Genomic DNA, 17,472 nt, shown 5'->3' on the forward strand with positions numbered 1-17,472 from the left:
CGTGGTTCCCTTCCTATGCATTTTGCTGACTGTAAACTGTCTGGGAACGATCACTGAAAAGCTGAAGACCGCATCTCATGTGCACAGCAGTACTAATGATCGGAGACTGTTCGGAGTTACCACTTGCCGCTTCTGTACGATCTGCACGAACCAATCAAATTACTTTCCTCTTCTCTGCAAACCACAACGACTGGTATAAATCAGTGGGTCAGTGATGGCTCCACACCCTTTGCGATTCATCAAGCCTCATTCCCCCAGTTCTGTTGCCCAGCACTCTCATCACTATTTGAGTTTTATACAGACAGCCAAAGCTTGTCTGACACAAGGTCTTTTATGTAACTGAGAAAAATGTATCGACTTCATGATAAATCAAGCACGAGACTTGCGTTTTCAAAAAAGCTCTACAGGTGTATCACAAAAGCATGAAAGTGCAAAATGAAATGAGATACATGACAGCCTTTTAATGTAAAAAAAAAAAAATCTGCTTTATTATCTTAGAATATTGTGCCGGCCAGGTAGAGTATACAATAGTACCTGGCCAGCATATTAATCTAGGACATTGCTGCAGAGTGTGATTTTTTTTTTATGTGACAACTATTTTTCACCCGTTTCCTCAGACACTCTATCGGGAGACGGAGGGCAGATCAGACAAATAATAAAAGTTTTAAACACCGTTCCGAGTTCGGAGGTCTGGCCGATAATTCCCAGGGCCTCTTTGAACCTGACAGGTGAGGGAGGGGGTGGGGGTGGGGGGGAGGCGCATGCCGAAGCCGCTCCTGCCAAGAACACCATCCCCGCTGTTTCCAAGTGCTTTATCCGAACCACCCAGGAGCAGCCGGGCCCTGAATACTAACCGCGGCTTTTTAAACTCGGCTCCGCCTGACAGGCGGCGAGGTTCAGTGGAACGCCGCGATGCGCAGGGCCCCTGCCGCTAATAGGACTCCCGCCAGGGAGCTCCACTCGTCGCTCGCCGAGGCCACCGCCCGTGCCGTACTTTTTGAATCCGTCGCCATGAATACCAAATCGACGTCCTACGGTTGTCACGGCGCAGGGCTAAAGACGGCGTTTTGAAATCGTTAAAATTGGAGACGGCGACGCGGCGGCCAATTAGAAGGGATTAGAAACGGCAAGTTTCTGAAACAGTCTTCACGGGGGATTCGAAAAAGTCTCAGCGGTCCTTTCTAAACACCAATGAAATCTCGCCCTGTCATAACAGTAAAATGCACCCCAAGGTCTGCAGATTCATGACAGAGGAACAATCATTGGAGAGCTTTGTTCATACTTTATTAACTTAGCATACTGCACAGCATGCGACTTTGACAAAAAAATAACATCTAGGCCTAATATGAGGATTATTCATGTGGAATTATCTACTAATATATATTTAATAATATCTAATATATCTAATAATAATACTTTTTTTATCAAACAAGTCATATAATATTTTTAACCACACTAAATTATACAGTATACAACTGCAATACCCAAACATGGCCGCCATTAGTGCTGATAGTTTTCATTCTTTCCCTCTAATCAGGGACTGATTTAGACCTGGGTCTCCAGATGAGTGGATAATCAGCCAACTAACAGTCAAAGGGGTTCAGAACGCCAGTGCTGGAGGCGCCAGTGTGTATATTTGTTTTTATGTTTCAGCACTATGACTAAGGACAAAGGGCCCACACACCTAGTTATCCATGCCTAAATTGGCTGCTGAATAAAAGGAAACAAAAACTTGCAAATGCCGCTGCCCTCCAGGACTGGAACTGTGCATCCATGAAATATCAGGTTGGACCAACCGAAGGTAACTTATTTTCAAATTCAAACAATACAACATTCTGAAACAAAGGGAATGGTGTATCAATCCCATAGGATTCGTGCTGACAAAAGAACAAAAATACCCACAAATCCCATCCCAACATCAACATGTACAGCATGTATATTTAACAGTAACCTCATTAAACATCATTAGGTAATGTCAACACCCTTGCTATGTTCACATTTGTGATGCTGAAACAAGCAAATTCACTTCTCTTCGTGGTTCATTGGCCAATTTGGGTAACCTCCAGGGACTAGTCTAAGAGCACAGAGTTCAGCACAATCTTTCTCAGTCCAGCCTCCACCGCCCTGCTCCTGGTTCAGAGCCCCCATTTTAAACAATTAAATGTCACCGAGTGACTGACATTTAAGGGGTGATCGCGGGGTGAGCTAAGTCACAGAAAGTCATGGCAAAGGCCACGGAGGAGGGCCTACCAGTTCCAGTACGGTGACAGCTTTGACACCGGGAGGCATTTGGCGTGTCTTTTTCATTAGGCTAGGTTAATATTTTTAAATAACAAAGGCCTACCCTGCAAACTTCAGCAGAGAAGCCGTCTTAGAGACGGACAAACAGACAGACTTGGCTGGTCTACAATCCTTTTTAAGGTTGTGTAGGAGAATTTTTTGCAGATATTATCCCCTTATGGTAGGCAATGCAGTTACAGTCCTCGCTTTCTGCTTACATCATTTAAATTCTTAAGGCTTCACCACAGTTTTCCTTATTTATTTATGGGCATCATTATTGTGTTCTGAACAGATTTTCATGCCTGTGGTATATGGAATGCCAGCCACAATATTTGCACTTAATAGTTTCAGTTTTACATAATAGTAATTCTAATTTGATTAGTTTTGCTATTTCATATGAACTAACCATTCTATTTCCTATTAACTAAAAAATGTTCTGCAAATTATCAATTGTGCCTCTCCCATGTCATAATTTTTTTTGCATTTCCCATCATCTGTATGATGGGATATTAGTAACAGTTTAGCTGGTGAGCTAGTGTAACAGAAGCTGGTTTAATGTAATTTCCACAAGGCTACATGCTGTATAAGTGCTCTGTCACAGGTTAGACAAAATGTTATTCACCGCTATCCATTTCACTTGCTTGCAGGAGAGCAGGACCCATGACTGCACCGGGCTGGGGAGGCCCTCATACTGTCATGTCTGGAGGGAAAGGAGTGACGTTTGATGGAGAGCCTACACAGACAGAGTAACAGAATAAAGGATGATGAACAATAGATTAGGATGATTACTCATAATTTGGCACTGCTGCAAACCAGTATGTTAGCTGTGCGTGGCAACAGCCTACACTGATGCTTGTTTGGTGCTACAATTTGATGCTTGCATTGCTGTCACTATCACAATCCATTTGATAACAGTGAGAAAAGAAAGCGGGATGACTTGCCACCATGACATTACTCTGCCTGTCAACTGCTATAAAAAAACATTCAAAAATGTAACCACACATCACATCCCTACTATGTACTGCACCCTAAATTTCAGTTTCTGGGTGGTTTTAAATAATAAATAAATAGTTACAATTCCCACCGATGTTCCTTTAAAATGACTACATCAACATTTGAGTTACGGTGGCCTAGTTCTCAAAAGGCAAAGACAAAGATTGTGAAACTTAACTCATTTTTACTTTAGTACTGGCAAAAGAAAATGTGTGCACATTGCAATGACGCTCTTTTTTTACATGTATACTATGACAAAGAAAAATAAGCGTAAAACGATCTTTCAGACTAAAGGACGCACAAACTAGTGGAGAAGGCAAAAAAAAAAAACGATCGGAGTAAAGTCGTTCCTAAACTTACCCAAAACCGTTGCCTGTGGGCTCCAGGGGCATCCACGAGGAGGAGGAGGATATGGTCGTACCGATGACCCGAGAAACACGCACTAATTAAACGGACCCTACCCCTCTGGCTGCCAAAGGCGTTCCCCTGCGGCCTCCCGGTCATAGCTGGCTAATGCCTACACACAACCTGGGCTCAAATCTGCGCAGTTCAGCCTTCACTTACGGTGAGCGACTGCATCAGCGGTGATAGCCTACTTGAGGGGCTGCTATTCGTTATTCATCCAGAATGAATTAAAGCGTGGTACAGCATAACAAAGCAGCTATAATCGGAGACAAAGGTGAAGCTAACAATAAGGGTCGTTTTTGAAGGAGATTGATAAAATGACAGAACCCGCTCTGACATTCGAACGACCTCATTCGGAGTTCCTGTGTGAAATGACTACAGAAACTGACATTTAGCAAAGGGCTCATGAAATATGGTGGAGTCCCTGTGTTGGCTTAATGTGCAGCCGCACGCAAGGACAACGCAATGAAACGATGGCATAGAGGAGCGACCGAGGCAAGTAGAGACTTGCTCTCCGATGGCATTAAAACGTATTCTGTCCTTTGTCATGCAAATAGATCGTTTGGAATAAAATGCTACAGGCGATTTGTCTGCTCGCCGATGACTGCACTTGATACACTGCCAAGTGTTGGTCCATGTGGAAAATGCATGCAGCTGGCACGTTTCACACACAGCATTTGAATGCCCCTTTCTATCCATGCACTGAAGTACACAAATCAATAAAACTCATGTAAAGTTGTGGCTTCTATTCTTCCTGACCTTGATTCATACTTTCTGCATTGTGTCCCATTAAAAGAGTTTCCCTTACCAATGCTCAAACAAGTGCACATTATTGTGTGATTACAGGCAGTAAGACTGACCCAGAGCAGGAATTAAGAGTTAATCAGTTGTGTTCCACGACACAACTGCAAAAGCTAAATTTGTAAACAGCAAATGACAACAATCATTACATTTTTATTTTTGATACCATTGTTTATTTTTAACCAGTTATTTTTCCATGGAGGCTCTCTATCTAACGTTCCAGAGTTGACACACGCTTGCATTAATTCCAAAATTTAAGAGTGAAAATCTCATACAGCCTTACCGAAAAAGATCTGCAAAATATTAATTCCGGGGTGGAGAAGAATTTTTGTCAATGAGAAATCTCTCTTTAATTTTTGAAAAACGGCACACCTGAATCTACTGATTACCAGCTGAACAAGATCTCTAGCTGTTGAATGAGGTGTGCTTTGTCAGGGTTGGAGTGAAAACCAACAGGACAGTAGCTCTTCGGGAACAGGGTTGGGCAGCCCTGGTTTAGAGACAGCCTGGTGGAAACCTTCTTGGTGAGGGGCCAGTCCCCTGGAGAAAGCATGACTAAATCAATGAGCACACAAACTCCTGGTAGAGCTCTAGCAGTCCAACTAATTCAAATTCTCCTTTCAGCTCTTCCACAGATGAAATCTCCTTAACTTCAAATGATGTCAGCCTGGAAGTCAAAAGATGGAGGGTGACAACGGGAAAGAAAATCTCATTTTAAATGAAATGACATATTTCTGCTTGGTAGCTTTAACACACTGCAAACTGCATTATGGCAGAGGTACATCTCTATACATTAGTTAGGCCTATACATTAAGCAACTGCATCAATAACATCAGGTCATGACCCTAGGTGGAATCAAATCACATTAAAAGGACAACGTATTAATTCAGGTTTATTCTACTTATATGGGAGGCGGAGCTTAACTCTTTACAGCTGTTGGGGAGCGGGGCCTCACAAAGAATACGCATCATCTTTTCTTTGCACTTTTTTCCCACTGAGTCAACGTCCACCTTCACCGTCTTCTGAAGATGAAGGTACTCCTTAAGAGAGAAAAAACACAGGAAGCCTGAAATGAACCTTTTCTCTTGTGTTTAACATACCAACAGCCGGATCAGTTCTAGTCATTTTAAAGGGGCAGTTCGAACAAAAATGAAATTAAGGTATGTTTCCACTTACCCGTAGTAGGATCTGTCTGTCCATCCAGATAGTTTTGCTGAAATGTGACACGTCTTCTAGTTATTCGCCGCAGCTCAACCTGATAAAACTGACCTTGCGGGTCCATCTTCATGTGGCCTAAAACCCCCAAAAATGTACATTTGAAAAATTCAACAGCAACGTCTCTTTCCAAATATATAATCCCATGGTTATTCATGAACATCCAGAGTTTTATTTGTGCATGGCTTCACCGAGAACTACTTCTACCAAAGTATGAGCAAAGTATCAAACAAAGCAGTAGAAGTAGTTCTCGATGAAACAGTGCACAATTTAAGCCCTGTGGATGTTTTCGAGTAACTGCATTACTGCAGGTTTATATTTGGTAAGAGACGTAGTTGTTGAATTTTTCAAATGTAAATTTTTGGCAATTTGAGGCCATACAAAGATGGACCCGCAAAGTCCATTTTACCCGGTCGAGCTGCAGGGAATATCTAGAAAAATCATCTAATTTCAGTGAAATTACACTACATGGCCAAAAGTATGTGGACACCTGAACATCATTCTCATATGTGCTTGTTGAAAATCTCACTCCAAAACCATGAGCATCAATATGGAGTTGGTCCCCCATTTGCTGCTGTAACCGTTTCCACGCTTTTGGGAAGGCTTCCCGGTAGATTTTGTAACTTGGCTGCAGGGATTCGCTTCCATTCTGCAAGAGCAGAGCACTAGAGAGGTTGGGCACTGATGTTGGACGTAAGGCCTGGCTCACAGTCAGCTTTCCAATTCATCACAAAGGTGTTTGCTGGGGCTGAGGTCAGGGTTCTGTGCAGGCCAGTCAAGTTCTTCCACACCAAACTCGGCAAACCACTTCTTTATGGACCTTGATTTTTGCACAGTTGCCACAATGTTGGAAGCACACAATTCTCTAGAATGCCACTGTATAAGGTAGCATTAAGATTTTCCTTCGTAGGACAACGGCAGCTCTAGCCACACCCAAAAAAACTTTCTCTTCCACTCAGATAGGATTTACTTAGGGTACTGGCCTGATTAGGCATGTGAAAACTCAATCAACTGGCCCGAACCAATCTCATAGTAGCCCAGGACCAGCACTGACACTATAATGTGACCACCAAAATCCATTCTCTACAGGTATAGACGATATGGCCAAATTCATATCTTGGCTCATATTTCTACCAGTATACTTTTTATAATGTTTATACCGCCCACTCCTCTACTCAACAATGGGGGGGAAATGTTGAGTTTCAAATTCAAGGCTGGTGCAGTTGGATTTAAGAAAATTGTCAGTTTTCTTTTTTCCTTTACATATACTGGGTGAAAATTACAGGTTGTTCTCGTGCACTGTTCAGGCATGAGAAGACTGGGGGAAGAACAGTTTTTAACGGTCAATACATCTGTTCCTCCAATCTTATCTCAGCCTTGGAGTGAACACATCAACCGACAAGTTTATCTTTGGGATTAACTCCTCCACAGAGGTCTGAGTGCAGATTCCACCCACTCGTTCACTAAGAAATAGGACAGACACTAAACAGAGGGGTATACAAAAAACACTGACTGAGGTAGAAATAGTTAAAATTCTTTGTATTTATTCTGAATTAATTGTGTGAAAATATTTTCTTGGATATTACCAATTCACATTTCTTATGTGTGTTTATTGTCTTCCATGCATTTTGGTGAGGCAGTGTTAATTGTTTAAAACACAATGCTCTGCATCAGAATGAATTGCCAGAAACACAGTCCCCTTTTTGGAAGATTACATTCATGTGTCATAGTCATACGTTTGTAGTATGATTGGACAAAACGACCCAGGTGACACAGGCTGTCTTTATGTATGGGATCCCATGGGATCCCTGACTCTAGAAGCCTTGGTGTCTGTTGGTTTTCATTGTCACTCAATTTACCAATTAAACCGGTTTATTAGCTATCTCACCTCACCTTGATTCCTGGGTCTGAATTGACAGCTAAAAAAAATGCCAGAACCTGTGCCTCTCTAGGACCAAGATTGAAGACTCTTAACGTACAGCGCAAGGGCATGATGAGCAGTCGCAATCACCGTACCTTTATGCTTCTCTTTGCTCCCTGCAGAATGATCAAAATAAGCTTCCCAATGAAGAGCCTCCCAGTGAGTTCCAGCTCCAAGGTCCATTTCTCAATTATTTTTTTGTACTTGGTTTTGGCCCTCATGTGATCGAGCAGGAGCAAAGCCATCCAAAGCTCGCCGCCCGCGGCCGACACGGCATTGTCACCGTCGCCGGCACCCACGCACACCACCTGCTGCTCAATGCCGGCAATGTCCGCAAGGTTCTGCTGCAACCACAGGAGCAGCTCGTGCACCATGGGCTCCGAGCAGAGCTCCGATGCTTTCTCCAGCAGGCTCTGCCTCACGCGTCGGCACTGTTGCCTGGTGAGCTGCTCCGAGCTGACGGACACATCTGGCAGGCAGCGGGGGTAGTCAGGGGGTAAGTTAAAGACCAGGCTCACCCACTTCTTCCCAGTCTCTGTTTCTGCTGCAACCTGGATCCGGAATACTACTCCCTTTTCAGCTGAGTCAGAAAATCAATTTGAAAACATTTTTAATACAAACTTGCATTATCAATATAATAACAATAATAATAATAACGTTTAATGTAAGTTGGGTGACAAGAGCACAATAAAATTACTCTTTAATCATTGGGTAGCAAAACACTTGGAAATACAGAGCCATCTGCTGTCTGGCATTAGGTAACATGTTCATTTGTATAGGTGTTACGGTCGTTAATGGAACAATTAAACAATGAAAGCCATGATACGTAATGTACGTCATTCCTTTAAGTCAACAATTTGTTTAAAGAATCTTTTAGAATTGTTAAATTAAGATAATAATTGTTTAATGGTTGTCCTGCCCAACGACACACATTTGACTATTTTTCATTTCGTGGAAAGCCTACAGTACCTAGCTCGTTACGTTAACCAACCAGCAGCATTATGTCAGCGAGATAATTAAGTTGAAGCACTTATTTTATAGCCACACGCATAATTTACATGTAAATTGCATCGCAATCCGCGTGGAACTAGCTAGCTAACACAACCATGTCATTGCGAAGAGAGCGACGTGTTCCATGTGTACACTTTTTGTTTACGTTTCAGTGTTCAAAGAAGTTATCATAGCTAGCTAGCAAGCTAGTGTAAATCCGCTTGCTATAGTATAGGAAACCAGATACAACGCGTCTCACCTGACTCCTCAAGTAAAGTAAATTCGTCCTTATTGCAGTATATTGCTGATAAGACTGATATTTCCTCTAATGCGACCTCAGACATTCTTACAAAGGCCGGGAATCCATTCAAATATAAAGAAAATATGCATGTGTTTCCACTTGTAAGTTAACATTATTTAGCTTGATTGCAACTTGTAAAACCCACTCATTGTAGCCCTTCGGAGCAAAATGTTGCTTTGAAGCAAAGATCGTGGTTGTGTAAGATGTTCAAATCGATTCATAATTTGTACTCCGTTTGAGAATTTACTGCGAGTTCAAACATTCTTAATGAACATTCAAGCAGCACGCACGCATTATGCAAACCAATGGTTTACGAAGCTAAATTTCTGCTCTGTATGTCGGCAGTATAAGAAGATATGTCAGCAGGAATTGTTCAGTAAGGCCGACAAAGTAACTTCATGCAGGAGGAAGTACCATATTGGACGTGTAGGTTAGTTGCTGTTTCAAATATATTTTACGTTTGCATTGTCATTAGAATATTTTCTCGTTTTTTTTTTTTTTTTCAAAGTATGGCACGATTAGGTTGTGAGTATAAATATTTTTCCCCCCACGTTTTGATTCAAATTCATAATACAATACTATCTTATTTTTTCAGCATAATCTTGCAGTTCGTGCAGACAGCAAATCTGTCAAGATGTCCCTCTCGACACCGCTCTGTTTCTCTCCGGTTGATGTCCGTGTTGTATAATAATCCGAGTGGCCATAGTTCTCCATCTTTAGTTCCGGGAATTTAACAAGTGAATCTGCCTCTGCTGAGGTAGAATGTATTATATTCCAATATGCATGTATTTATTTTTAAATATTAGGATATTTTTAGATATTAACTGCAGCCTTTTTATATGCCTTCAAAGTATGAAATAATACACTTATAACACTGGCATCACATTTAAGCATTTATCTGATGTTCTTATCCAGAGCAACTTGCAGAAGTACATACAGAGGTGTTATGCAATAAGAAATTGGTTGTAAATCGTTAGGGTCACAAACAATAGTAGCTATTCATACACAATTTACTTAGAATTGTGTAGTACACACATAAACCTACAACAAAGGTTTACAAGTAACAAATGGGATTTACATAGTTTTCAATGTAGTACAGGTAGGGCTAATATACTGTAGCTAAGATACATGTAGAATTCCGCATTACGTGAGCCAAGATGCAATTACATTACATTGCAATCACTTAGCAGATGCTCTTATGCGGAGTGATATACGGAAGTGGAGAATATCAGTGTTAGTCTCAAGAATACAAAAATTATGTATCACCAAGAAAGAACAGAATTTATTATAATTTATAATTAGTAAATGTAATGTTAGTTATGTTAGTATGACCCTAGCACCCACACATTAAAATCTTAGCACACCCTAGCACCGACATAGTAAAACCCTATCACAGTGATAGGGTTTTACTATATGGGTGCTAGGGTATTCTAGGGTCTTACTATGTGTGCGCTAGAGTGTGCTAGGGTTCGAAATCTCAGCAGAAAATCAAATTGAATGATTTTTGTAAAGGTAGGAGCACAGCACAGCACATTTTGCTGATTACCACATTATACGTATTAAACTGATTGTACAGAGAACAGTATGGTGATGAGCTGCTCTGCTTCCGTCCCTGAGGGAAATACACACATTAATGTGGGTGTGGAAATGAAACGACTGAAAAAACGGCCTTGACAAGCAGGCGGATCTGGAACAGAATCAGCTGCAATGTGGACACCTAACAAACAACAACTGAGTACCACTAGATAACATAAAGACAAAGTTAACCTATCTTTACACAGCTATACCTATAAAATTATCTCAAAAGAAAGAATGAAAGAAAGAAAGAACATCTAAAGGAGGTTAGGGGAACCAAGATGCAAGTCTTTAGCCTGCGACATAACTGTCCTGGTCCTGTATTGGTGACTACATAGGGAGGGCAGAACAGAATGGAGAGATCTGGCCAGGTTTAACAAGTTTAACAATTTATTGCACAACTGTTTAGCACAAGTGTTTTTTAATGTTGTTAAACACAGTTGTTCAATTATCTAGATACATAAAACAAGGTTTTCCTTTTAATATTACCACAGACATATCCACTATAATAGTTTTATACAGAGCTCACCGCACACTTTTGAAAAATAATTCACATTTATCAATAGCAATGAACAAATTGAAATATTGAAGCAGATTTCATTGCTGATAAAGTGGCATTTATTTTCAGCACAGCATTAAAATGGAAATTAAAAGACATCCATGGAAGCCAACATATCAAAGTGTTTCTGATGAAAACATAAGAAAATGCTGAAGATTTCAAAATAAGTATCATTCGTATAAAAAGGTCATAAGCATGTATGGATGCATTCTTTTGACTATTGCATTGACAGTTTCTAGTGAGCAATTGACTTGCAGATGAGAATCTGAAAACATGCATTTTTAACATGAAAACCATTGACAATGTTGCCCCTCTTTACATCCTCACAATTTGCAGTGGAAGATTTATGTAATCTTTATGTTAATGTTCTCAATTTCTTAAAGTATTCAAAGCAATCAAGGTATGTCATGCTTGCAGCCAGGATTACACTTAACCATTACACAACAGTTAAATGATATTGTAATTCAATTGTAGTGTAGTGTAGCTTAGCATCACATGTAAAATCTAAACAACCGTTACATTTCTCTGGTGTTTGCAACAAGCCCAATTTTATTAGTAAAAAGAGCCAAATGTGTCTATACTGATTTACAACATGGGTTAAGTGTATTGCTTTAAAAATACACAAATCCCAAGTGTTGATCATTTAATGTACTGCATTTGGCTGACTATCCAAAATAAATAAATTAAATTGAGCTGCACTGATCATCTCAACCATCCACTTGGAAAAATGGAAACATTGCATTGCATGCATTTACACTTTGATGCAGCACACAGTGCCATCATAACACCATAACTACTACAACTGTAGAGAAGGTCCAAAGGAAAAAAATCTCCTCACCCACACATCCTCCCACCATGCTGTTCCAAGGTTGGCTAAGAGGCATCTTATGTTATCCAGTTTTGCCAACTCCTTGGAGCAAAAAGTTAAAGGAATGCCTTTCAAAACATTTTTGGTGAGGATAAATTTTGTGTGAAGCAGAATTTATATGTAAATACCACTATTTCACTGCTTAGCATATCTGCTTAGCATTAGTATCTGCTCAGCAGACATCTTTAGCATGGCCTTTTTCCCAGCTAACATTTTTTACAAAACAATAAACATTTATACAGTTAGATATTTACTCAAGAAGTAATTATTCAGTTCCAACAATTCAAGGACATTAAGTCTTTGCAAGGTCCCATACTCCCTAATTCAAGGACCCAGAAGAACTGTATTGAAGACATGACTACAGCAGTTGCTCACCATCAACAACGCAATATTAACATGACCCTAATGTACCTGAGAATGAATTCTGTACCATTAGCCGTTTCAACAATCTGATCCCCATGTATTTTGAACAGAAATAGGATTTCTATCCAGGAACAGTTTCTGAGAACATAATTTACATAAAATGTGGACATGAACCCTTTTTTAAGAGTATATTCAAAAATCTCTCAACAGAAAAGTATAGAGTACAGAGTGTAGGAGTATTTCAGGGAGTATGGGAACTTTGTTAATTGTCTTTTGCTCAAGAGTACAATGGCAGGGCTACTGTGGGCTGCAGGTTCAGTTCATAAACTGCTATATTTTACTGCCATCCTGTGAGGACGTGGAAAAACTCTCCAAATCTGGCAACAAAACCGGCAAGGTGGGAAAACTGTACTCACATAGCGCATGACCAGAAACACTCAGAATAAAAAAGTGAAAGCAAGCCACCACAAACAAGGCAGTCATTACCATTTTGATGAAAACCCAGCGGACTAGCACCAAGCAAGTTCACAGAAAGGAATTACCACCGGAAAAGCATTTTTTTGGTGTCTCAGAACGGGTTAAACTAGTGGAGGAGATTCACGAGCTCCACCGCCACCACGCCACCCTCACGCGGTCCCACACGGCTCCAAGGGAGTCGAACGCTGGCCGGACGTCCAGGATGGAGAACTGGTAGGTGTCCTTGTCCACCTCTCCCCCGTCGTAGTAATCGATGACATAGCGCACCTCCCGACCGCACCGGTTAACAATCCAGTCGTGCCTGTCAAACGGTAACTCGTATCTGCGAGTTCATTGAGAAACAAATTCAGTTCACAGTTTGCACTTAGTGATACATTTTGCAATTATTAATTTTACATTTAGAGAGAAATGAAATTAATCTAATTTTCTGTTTCTGTTTTTAACTCTGATATAATGCAAGACCTATAGATAAAACTCAGTATGATGTACTCAGAAATGTATGATCAGGTTATATCTGTGGGTGAAATAAAAAAAGGCCATTAACAAACTCAAAGAAAATAAAGCACAGTTTAGGACTCTTCTGCTTCTTGTTCCCTTGAGTTACATTTCAGAGTTAAAACAGTCATAAGGGCTTTTTTAGGCATTTAGCAGATGCACTTATACAACATGACTTACACAGCTAGCATTTTTACATACAATCTGTTTATACACCTGGATAACTGTTGACGCAATTCAGGTTAAGTACCTTGCTCAAGGGTACAACAGCATTGCACCACCTGGGAATCAAATGTACAACCTTGTAGAGTTGCAGCTCCAATTCCCAATCATTATGCTACATAAATCATCATGCTATATATTTCCGCCCAATTAATGGCACTACTGCCTCAAACTTACCCCATCAAATGGCGAATCCTGGCTCTAGGAGAGAGCTCTTTAGCTTTGCCTCCAAATCGTGCCAGAGAGGGCCCACATGGACATTCCCTAATACAATGACCATCACAATTCCAACATCAGCATGTACTATACTAAAAATGAAGTGACATATCTTTGGATCATGGGGATATAGCTACTAGTTAAATCATAATTCAATATCTCCCATGATCAAAAGAAATCACTGTGACTAAGCCCTCAATTAAAACAAACTCTAAAACTCCAAGCAAACACTCTTGCATTTGTTACAAATTTTTAAAGAGCAATCAGTTGCTGAAATGACAGAAAACTGTAAATGCTGTGTAAAAATGTTAACATTTCATACTTCTTAAAAGTAATTCAAAAATTGCACTGAAGTTAGGTAAGAGTTGCACATGTGATGTGAGCTCTATCGAGCAGTATCAAAACATTTTTTTCCACAGGCCTACTTATTGGCTTTCGTTTCAAAATCTCAACTCAGTACTAAATATACTGTCGGGATGGTCTTGAACTCACTTTGCATGGAGAGCCTCCCACTTTAAGATCTCCTGCCAGGCCTGTTCGTTGTTCTGGTTGTGAATCTTGATGATGTTTGTCATGTCAGTCGGAGCCAGGTCGTCCTCCTTCCAGCGCCATCTGTAAGTGGGGGGGGGGGGGGGGGGGGGTTATTCGTCATCTTTCACCACAAAAAAACCTCCTGCAACGTGCGTCTTTCACAAAAAGCTGCTGCTAAGCTCAGTCGGCACGGGAACGGGAACCTGCGTGCATAATGCATAGAGGCATGCCAGGACTAGACCTAGGCCAATGAGATGTCACGTTTCAGGACAGGCGCAGCCCGGCCTATGGACTCCACCCACCCCTTCCGAAGCATGGCATTCCAGAACATCTGCTCTGAGGGGTACACCCAGTTCTTCTCTGTCCCCGTGCGTGGAATCATTGACTCCTCTCTTTTCAAGGACAAGGGAAAGGGCTGATCTGGAGCAGGGACCTGGTTGGGAGGGGGCATCTAAAGCATGGTGGGGAAAAAAAATTATGAACAATATAACATATAATTGAAATAATATAATTAATAACAAATAACTAAACAGGAGGAATGATTAGAAAATATAATGGATATATTAGTTGTAAACAAACCAGTGGTGCATAAGGCATTCCACCATAATGATCTATTGAAGATGATGATGATAATAAGAAGAACAAGTAGAAATAGTACCAATATTAGTAGTTGTGTCACACATAATTATTTTATTTACTATTTTTATAAAAATTGTGAAAAACAATATAACAAAGTGCAAGACCTAAATTCTTCACCTCTATATATTAATGAAGTGTGACTGCAACCAAAATATTCTTAAATACAAGTTTCCACCAAAATATCTTTTAAATATGACTATTTCAGTGCCAAAGCATCTCAAGCTGGTTGCTCACTGCAGTTTCTGACATAAGAGTGACTTTAGCCCAAAGTGAGAGGAGTGACTGCAGCTGCACTGTGTACCATGTTTGCTGGGTCAACGTCAGCCTGGAACGCTCCGGAGGCTGCCTTCATCGGACACCCCACAAACTCGTAGGCCCGGTCCTGATGCGCCGGTCCAGCAGGGGGCGCGTTGAGCTGCCCTGTGGCATGGACTGCGGTGGGGGCTGATGCTTGGTGCATAGGACACTGTTGAGCAGGGGCACCTTTGGATGGGAGGTGATAAAACCATTATAAAAATCTTTGGGCTTGTTTTTATCAATGCTTCACCAATATGTACAAAGTATTGATGCCCATCATTCATAAGAAAGAGGGCACAAGAACTGTAGATCTGTAACATGTTTACATTACAACGCTGCTGGGAAACAGTCAATTGAGGGGGGATTAAATCCAGTATTTTTTCAGGAAATTACACAAGCTGACATATAGCTAGTTATAGTAATTTACCAGTTCCCCAGACCCACCTTGCTTTCTACACAAGACCAATGACTGACAGTGAAAGAGTAAGAGATTTAAAGAGTGAGTGTGTTAGTGTGTGTCTTACTCTGCTTAGGTTCTTGGTGCATTGGGCAGCCCTGAGGCAGAGCCAGCCCCTGCTGGGGGACCATGATGGCCTCTGCTCTCACTGTAGCTGCAGGGCCGGACAGTGTCGCTCCCATCCTAACAGACAAGCAAGTCCCTGGGCTCTGACCCTCACTCTGCACAGGAAAGGGATGATCCACAGCATTAGTCATGGCTACTGAACTCTAGTCTTGGAAAGCAGCAGTACTGTAGGATTCCATCCTCTCTTAATACTCATTTTCTCAAAGCCAAAGATAGGCATGATAGGCAGAGTTAAGCATGGCTGTGTGCTTGATTTTATGCACCTGTTAGCAATCGGCGTGGCTTAAATAGCAGAAACCATTCATTAGAAGGTGTGTCTACATACTTTTGGAAATGTACTGTATATGGCGTACGTACATTCTTACTACGTTGGCCAGGTTCACAGCTACAGTATTGTATGGAGAAGTGAACTTACATAACAACCGACCTGAGACTGCTCACCGCCAAATTTGAAGCGGCGTGGACATCATTGGTGAGCATCAGGTAACATCGTGAAATTACACAATGAGATTAGATGCTACGAAGCAGATCGAGGCTTTTAGTTTATAGCGCTAACTCATTAAGTAAATTCCATCATCAGCTATTCCACAGATTAAAAAATAAATAAATCTCTGAACCAGAAAAGAAACGTATTGAAAAACTGACAGACTGACAGCTAGCTGCCAGAAGGGTGCTATCGAGAACGACCGTTACAAATACACTATATGCAAAAATGTGGAATTCAAATACCAAATCTCACATACTTTACTGCATCGCAATTGCACTACCAGCTAAAACCATACAACCGTCAGAGCAAACCAATTATTACTGAAAGCTACCTAGCGAGCTAACAGCTGTAACTTGAAAGCGTTATGAAACTGCCCTGTCAGACAGTATCTTGCCGAATACATGTAAAGTTAAATTTATGCACACACCGCATTGATACTGCCTCACGATGAGCTAAAGGAAAGCAGAATGTAACATTCCAATACAAAAACTCCAGATAAAGACCTTAAAAATGAGTGAATTAGAAAATGTGTAAATTACCTTTAGAACAAGCTAATCCGCTACCTGCCTTTTTTCACACTACCAATGTCCCATAGAAGCGAAATTTCCCATAACCCATTGCGACAGTTTCCATTGGATACTCATGTGACCACATAGGGCAGGTTCACCAAACGTAATTTCCTGTAGTGCTTCTTATTTGGATAATTTTCTGTTTTACTGTTCGGTAATATTTTTTACTGATATACAACGCAAAATATTTCCTGCATTATTAAAAGGATAATTTTATTCAAAATATTTATATTTCATGTTGGGTTTAATATGTTGCTTACAGCATTATTACTGGCATTTTAAATGAAGAGAAGTTGGCTATATATTCTGTGCAATGCACGTATATTACAGTATTTTTTGACGTCATTTATAGATACATTGAAGATGTAATCCTTATATTTTGGATTTCATAAATACACTGACTTAATGCAAGAAATAGGAACATTAGATTGAAATTTGATATTTGTATTATGAATTTGGATTTGAGATCAAAAGATAAACATGAGACAAATGCATATGTCATGGTATTTACATATGCTATGCAAAAGTTAATAGATTGACAGGTATTAATTTTTCCTCAGATGTTTCATTTTGCACGGATAGTTCACGTGTAGTGAGTGTCTAGTCATGATTTTAGCTTTTGTTTTCATCTGTGGAGATTGTATTTGGAGTCAGAGGCATACACCTGCATAATATATAATCTGAG

At 40.6% G+C, this 17,472-nt stretch overlaps 2 protein-coding genes across 3 annotated transcripts; both read right to left on the reverse strand.

The window, feature by feature from the left end:
• Positions 1 to 4,682: 4,682 nt before the first annotated feature.
• On the reverse strand, positions 4,683 to 9,218 carry rwdd3 (RWD domain containing 3). The gene is made up of 4 exons (XM_035420743.1): positions 8,865 to 9,218; positions 7,711 to 8,195; positions 5,404 to 5,519; positions 4,683 to 5,146 (listed from the first exon to the last, which is right to left on the reverse strand). Exons 1-4 carry the CDS (start codon positions 8,947 to 8,949, stop codon positions 5,035 to 5,037), a joined length of 798 nt encoding a protein of 265 aa, XP_035276634.1. The 5' UTR covers positions 8,950 to 9,218; the 3' UTR covers positions 4,683 to 5,034.
• Positions 9,219 to 10,853: 1,635 nt separating this feature from the next.
• On the reverse strand, positions 10,854 to 17,263 carry LOC118230017 (cytochrome c-type heme lyase-like). 2 transcript variants are annotated; one of them, XM_035422687.1, is made up of 8 exons: positions 16,758 to 17,263; positions 15,673 to 15,826; positions 15,153 to 15,334; positions 14,515 to 14,663; positions 14,174 to 14,293; positions 13,643 to 13,729; positions 13,494 to 13,524; positions 12,917 to 13,070 (listed from the first exon to the last, which is right to left on the reverse strand). In XM_035422687.1, the coding sequence occupies exons 2-8, from the start codon at positions 15,785 to 15,787 to the stop codon at positions 13,053 to 13,055; spliced, it is 702 nt and encodes a 233-aa protein (XP_035278578.1). In that variant the 5' UTR covers positions 15,788 to 15,826; positions 16,758 to 17,263; the 3' UTR covers positions 12,917 to 13,052. The 2 variants fall into 2 exon arrangements, with proteins under 2 accessions (XP_035278577.1, XP_035278578.1); XM_035422686.1 differs by lacking the exon at positions 13,494 to 13,524 and having other exon boundaries at positions 10,854 to 13,070; positions 16,758 to 17,260.
• Between the last annotated feature and the right edge of the window lie 209 nt (positions 17,264 to 17,472).

Source organism: Anguilla anguilla, chromosome 6 (assembly GCF_013347855.1).
Source record: "Anguilla anguilla isolate fAngAng1 chromosome 6, fAngAng1.pri, whole genome shotgun sequence".
Lineage (NCBI taxonomy): Eukaryota > Metazoa > Chordata > Actinopteri > Anguilliformes > Anguillidae > Anguilla > Anguilla anguilla.